Here is a 6,854-nt window from a genome sequence, read left to right as displayed (position 1 = left end):
GGAATTTGCAACAACTACATTGAACAAAAAGCAGCATATGTATATTAAGCGTTTATCCTAGATAATCTAGTTATTTTTCTTTAATTTATCGTGTTTGAAAATAATAGTTTGACTTTTATTTGGATTGGAATAAAAATAATGGTTTTATTTTATTTACTACTTTTTTTAATATTTTCAATTTACATTACCCTAAATGTTTCCAATAATACAATATTTTCCAATTTACATTGTCATGAATGTTTCCAATAATGCAATGTTTTCTATATAATGTATATTGCCTTTTTTCAAATTTTGTTACAATATTATGTAAAATAAATATTGTAAAATGAACTTTATATATTAAAATTTAAAATCACGTTTGACAAAATATTTGAAAATATTCCCAAAGAAATGGTAAAATTGTGTTTGATAAGTATTAATGTAATATATCATATGAAAAATAATATTTAAAGGTATGTAGTTGTAAACTAAAGAATTTAAATTGAAATTTTGAAAAGTGGTGTCCAATATAAATTTATTTATTTTTATATAAAACCAATAGTAGAGATTTTAATTTATGTATATGTCAATTTGCTTGAATTCTATACATAATGTGTAATAATTATGGAAAATTACTTTCCATATAAGAAAATAAAATATTAATAAATTATGAAAAATCTACACAAATACCATCCTTTAATTGATAAGAAGAATTTCATCATACAATTTGCCAAATAAATTTCTTTATACAGACATTGATATTACATAAGCATAGATCAGTTAATCATTAATTTGAAATTTTAAAATTTAAAATTTAAAAGTGTTAAACTATATAAATTTTTCATTTCATAAATTATGAAATTAACTACCTATATTGGATGCCATTAATTTAAAACTTTAAATTTTTAATATAAAACTTTTTAAACTTTAGATTTTAAAATTCAAAATTTAAAATTTGGCTCACATGAATTATTTATGGATATTATTTACCAGAAACAAATAAACTATTAATTTAAAATGGACAATTTCAATACAAAACTACTCAAAGTTTAAATTGTACATACTATTATAGTGAGTTTTCAATATAGGAAATAAAAGAAGATCATATAAATATATCAATTATAATATAAAAAATATCAAAATTTAAAATTTAAAAATTTTCATCCATAAAAGGAATATTATTAATATTAGAACTTTAAAAACAGTCTTTTTAACCAAGTAAAAATTAGGTTAATAAATTATGGGCAAATACTCTCCTATTAATAAGTTAAAAAAATCCAATTACTTCATAAATATTAATTAATTATCATTTATGTACGGTTAATATTACGATGAGTAATTAAGTTATATTTAATTTCATTTGGGTTTTACTCATGGAAAAAATAAACATAAAAATAACTAATTATTTAAGACATGTTGATCTAAAATACCAAAATTACATTTTTTGCTCCTAAACATTCAAATCATGATTTTGAAATAATAATAATAAATTTGACAATTAATCATGCAATTAAAAAACCCCGAATAAAGCGATTTTTATTTTTTGGAATGTAATTGGTGATTCTAAATAAGGCAAATAATACCCTTTTAAAATAATAATTATTTTTTGAAGCAAAATGAAGGTTGAATAATGAAAATTATTTATTTTGGAAATAAATAACTTTGTTTCTTTGAATAAATGAGGCATAAATAAGGCTAAGTTCATAATATTTAGATTGAAAAAGGTGGTGACCATACATAGTCATTTTTAAATTGATTCAAATATTGATACAAAAAACTTTGATTAGGACTAATGACTTAATTTTAAGAATCACAGAAAATTTTCATTCTTGATTTAAAATAATATTTGTGTTCTTATCAATTGTTGAAAGTTTTTACCTATAAATAGGCAATGAAGGCTTTCAATTCTTAATCAATCTAATTTACAACTATTGAACAATATTTTTTTCCTTAATTTCAATTTTTATTATAATATTTTGTTAATATAAAAAAAGTTATTGTTATTTTTGTTATATCACTTAGTTGACTACATTTTTATTTAAAATCTTCTTTATTATAAGGCATTTAAGAATTTTTAAGTTGTTTGTTCTCCTCAAAATAGTAAAATCACCTATTTTTTTTGTTATATTTATGTTGTCTAATCTTTATTATTTTATTATCATATTTTATTTATTTTTCTAATTGAATTTAGAATGCTATATCCACACCTACTAAAAAGGATGTCCAAACTATTTGATTTTTGCAAAACTAACAAATAATATTAATGAAAATTATAAAATTGATAATAAATTTAGACTTTGATATTTATTTATAAAAAAATAATATAATTAATTATTATAGATTATGTTCGATTTGATATTTATTTATAAAAAAATAATATAATTAATTATTATAGATTATGTTCGAAATTATCAATTTTAATTTTAAGTAAATACACGTGCATGTATGCCACGGGATAAATGTTAATATTTTATCAAATCTAAGAAGTTTCTGAATTTTTTTCCAAAAAAAAAACTTATGGAAAAGAAAATTGCCCAACAGGCCATGGTTGTACAAAGGTGGTCTCCGATATTTAAAAATGCGGGACCCACATAAAAGATGCTTTGTGATCGGGCGATGGATGGATTGGGGGCTTATTTACCATTCATCTGCAATCCATTTAACGGTAATCGGTCTCCAGCTGCGGCTCTTTCAACCTGCAAACTGTATTCTTTCTTCATTTTTCTGCTTCAATTTTGTTCATTTTCACTGTAAAGTTTGTTTCTTTCTTAGATTTTCAATTTTCTCATGAGTAAGTCTGATTATGGTATGTTTTACTCTGAGTCAGTATGCAAAAACTACTAAGCCAGCATGGAAAGATGGCTAAAATTGTTAACAGAACATTTATTCCTGATTTTGGGTCTTGCACTACTTGCTTAAATGAGTTGGATTTTATTTTATTTTTGGCTTTTGGGTGGCGTTTGTTTTAGAAAATTTTTTTTAATTAAATTTTTGTTTTCCCTGCAAAGAATCTTGCAGGGATGGCCTTTGTTACTCCTGGAAGTATTACAAATGCTGTGAAAAGGGAGTGACTTCCTCTGTGGGTATTTCGGCTCTTCCACATCTTCGAGCTAGGGAGAGAGTTTTTGATGGTTCGGTGAGGTGAGTTTGATTGTTGTTCATTTTGACATGCTTTTTCTTGAATTATTCCAGCTTTTGCATTTTTGGCTTTACTTAAAAAGTGGGGACGTTTACTTTTGTGGTTAACTTGTATACTTCTATTCTCAGAGTTCATGTTCTGGTCTAGAAAATCTAGTTTATTAAAAATAAGAAAAATAGAAGTTCAATACAAAAACTGAAAACAAGCCAATAGAGCTAACAAGATTAATTAAATTATTTCATCTTGAAAAAATATATATATATATAGTTAATTCCTTATGTATTTTTTTTTATCAGAATTAATTCCTTATGTTAGCTGTGTAATTCCCTGCATATATAACCAAAAAAAATAATAAATTAATTACCATTTAATTCTTTCAAAGAAAACTAATTACCCTTTAAGTTCATTATACTCGTATATATGATAAAAAAAAAAAAGAAGTTGATTATTTTAACATCTTTTCTACATATAACCAGAACTCACAACATTGACATGAAGATCAAAAAGCCACCAACAAGGAGGGCATCAAGATCATCAACAACAATTTTCTCGCTTTGTTCCGTGCTTTTGATCTCATTATCATTGGAAGCCTCTTCATCTTCAATTCAAGATAATTTTGTCCAATGCCTTACCAACCATTCCTATGCTTCTCATCCAATCTCTGAAGTAATATACCTTCCAAACAATGCCTCATTCAAATCTGTTCTTCAATCCAAAGTAAGAAATCTAAGATTCATGACACCTTCAACACCGAAACCGCTTGTCATCGTAGCCGCCAAGAATGAATCCCATGTCCAACACACAGTTCTTTGTGCCAAAAGTGTTGGCCTAGAGATCAGAATCCGAAGTGGAGGGCATGATTTTGAAGGAGTTTCCTATGTATCCCGTAAACCATTCATCGTCCTCGACATGTTTAATCTTCGATCAATAGACATCGATATAGCAAGTGAGACTGCATGGGTTCAATCTGGTGCAACTCTTGGTGAAATATATTATGGAATTGCAAACAAAAGCAAATACCATGCTTTCCCTGGTGGCGTTTGCCCTACACTTGGTGCGGGTGGACATTTTACTGGTGGTGGATATGGGAATTTAATGAGAAAATTTGGCCTTTCCGTTGACAACATCATTGACGCAAAGATAGTTGATGCAAAGGGAACAATTCTTGACAGAGAATCCATGGGAGAAGATCTTTTCTGGGTCATTAGAGGAGGAGGTGATATTTTTCCTTTTTTAATTAGAATATACAGCAGATTTTATTTAAAAATAAAAAAAAAAACAAAAATAAATAAATAGTAGAGAATATAGAAGAGAGAAAAAAATAATACACAGCCATTTTTTTTTTTTCATTCCGATTATTTTTTCCACGGTGCTACAATTTTTTCGACTAGATGCATTTTCCACTACCTCACATTTTTCCCACTACATTTTTTTTTTTACCTTACATTTTTGCCCCTTTTTTCCTCACCCTTAATGCATAGAAATGAAGAATTAAATAGACATATAAGAACATATTTAAATTTAAAATTAAATAATCCTAACTTTTTAACTACTTGTAATTCCTAAAATAATATAAATCTTCAGCTTCCCTATTTTTATTTTAGTTATTTTTTTATTTTTGTTTTTGTTTTTTATCATCCCTTTTGAGTTATAGTTACTATTCAATTTTTACGTCTTTCAATCTCAAATTTGAAGAATTAATTTATCCAACAGGTGCATCGAGTTTTGGAGTCATTCTTTCATGGAAGATTAAGCTGGTTAAAATTCCTTCCACTGTGACAGTTTTCCGAGTAGAGAGGACTTTAGAACAAGGTGCTACCGACATTGTTTTACAGTGGCAAAAAGTTGCTGATAAGCTTCATGAAGATCTTTTCGTGAGATTGGTCATTCAACTCGTAAATGCAAGCAAAGAAGGTGATGAAAAAACTATTAAAGCAAGTTTCATTGCTTTATTTCTTGGACAATCAAAATCGCTTCTAAACTTGATAAAGCAGAGCTTCCCTAAACTGGGTTTACAACGAAAAGATTGCATCGAAATGAGTTGGGTCGAATCAATTCTTTACTGGGCGGATTTTCCAAATGGAACTGCTCCGGAAGTTTTGCTTATTGAGAATTCAACCGAAATAATATTCTTCAAACTGAAATCTGACTACGTGAAAGAAATTATTCCGAGAGATGGTTTGGAAGCAATATGGAAGAAAATGATTGAAAGCGGAGGAGTACGAATGCAATGGAATCCTTATGGTGGGAAAATGAGTGAGATTTCGGAGTCGGAAACTCCTTTCCCACATCGGAAAGGTAACGTATTTAAGATCCAATACAGTGTGGGTTGGAGGGAAGATGGTAGTGAGACCACAACCAACAGGTATTTGGATTTGATAAAAGAATTTCATGAAGCCATGACTCCTTTTGTGTCAAAGGATCCAAGGGAAGCTTTTCTCAATTACCGGGACCTTGATATTGGAACTAGTTCTACGGGTAAATACAAGGAAGGAAGAGTTTATGGGACCAAGTATTTCAAAGGAAATTTTGATCGACTGGTTAAAGTAAAGACAATGGTTGATCCTGATAATTTCTTTAGAAATGAACAGAGTATCCCTACTAGTCCATAGGAATAAGTAAGGACAGTATTGAAAGATTTGCTTGACCGTCTTTTAGGAAAAAAAGAAAAAAAGAAAAAAAAGAATTAAAAAGGTTTTTCCAAATAGAGAATAAAATGTTGTGATATAAACTTATAAGCCTTTAGCAAAGTTCTTTTCTTTTTCCATGTTTGATAATTGGTAAAATTAGGGACTATATGGTTGTGATACTAAAACTCTGTTTCTCTCTTTCTGTTTTTTTTTTTTTTTTTTTTTTTTTTTTTTAAGCTGAAAGTTGTTCTATATGAACAAATGTAGTTGTTCTATATGAAAGTGGGTGGTTCAAATCTATAAATGTAAAGGCAAATCTTCTTTAATTTTTTAGAGCAATATAAATGTATATTCGCAAAGTTTACTAAATAATAGGAGTGTTAGTATATTCTAAAAGCTTACTAAATAATAGGAGGGTTAGTATTATTTTTATTAAAAATATTATTGAGAAAAATATTATACTAAAGTTACTGTGCACTGTTTGTTTTTCCATTACCATGCATTAATTCTTAACTATCATTTTCATGTGAGTTGTCCAATCATACAGTTTCACACACGCACGCACGCGCGCACACACACCATGCATTAATTCTTGACTATCATTTTCATGTGAGTTGTCCAATGATACAGTTTCACACACGCACATGCACGTGCACATGCACATGCACGCACGCACACACACCATGCATTAATTCTTGACTATCATTTTCATGCGAGTTGTCCAATGATACAGTTTCACACATGCACATGCACATGCACATGCACGTGTATGCGCACATATACACACACTTACATAAATGTATGTGATGTTTTTAATATCAGATTTTTTTTTATTTAATTTAAAATTTAAAAATATTAAAATATAAATTTAATGATATATTAAAATATTATTTTAAAAAATTAAATCTTATTTAAATTTAATGATTAATAAATCTATATACCTATATAATATATAAAAGAAAAAGTATATACGTTACATATCAGCATATTTTTATTCTCAATTTCCTCCAAAAATATTTATTATTATTATTATTATTATTCATTATTTATTATTCATTATCTTATCTTTTATGGATATAACCAAGTATATATAAAGTTAATTTTTT

General features: G+C 27.4%; 1 protein-coding gene across 7 annotated transcripts; it reads left to right on the top strand.

The window, feature by feature from the left end:
- The first annotated feature begins 2,530 nt into the window (after positions 1–2,530).
- LOC107406042 (berberine bridge enzyme-like 8) lies at positions 2,531–5,811 on the top strand. Of its 7 annotated transcripts, none has more exons than XM_060815291.1 (4): positions 2,531–2,684; positions 2,988–3,120; positions 3,593–4,334; positions 4,832–5,811. In XM_060815291.1, exons 3-4 carry the CDS (start codon positions 3,611–3,613, stop codon positions 5,728–5,730), a joined length of 1,623 nt encoding a protein of 540 aa, XP_060671274.1. In that variant the 5' UTR covers positions 2,531–2,684; positions 2,988–3,120; positions 3,593–3,610; the 3' UTR covers positions 5,731–5,811. The 7 variants fall into 7 exon arrangements, with proteins under 7 accessions (XP_060671274.1, XP_060671262.1, XP_060671259.1 ...); XM_060815279.1 differs by having other exon boundaries at positions 2,581–2,644; positions 3,595–4,334; XM_060815276.1 differs by having other exon boundaries at positions 2,581–2,684; positions 2,998–3,120; positions 3,595–4,334.
- Positions 5,812–6,854: the final 1,043 nt, after the last annotated feature.

This window comes from Ziziphus jujuba, chromosome 1 (genome assembly GCF_031755915.1).
Source record: "Ziziphus jujuba cultivar Dongzao chromosome 1, ASM3175591v1".
NCBI lineage: Eukaryota > Viridiplantae > Streptophyta > Magnoliopsida > Rosales > Rhamnaceae > Ziziphus > Ziziphus jujuba.
This window is presented reverse-complemented; position numbering and strand designations above follow the sequence as displayed.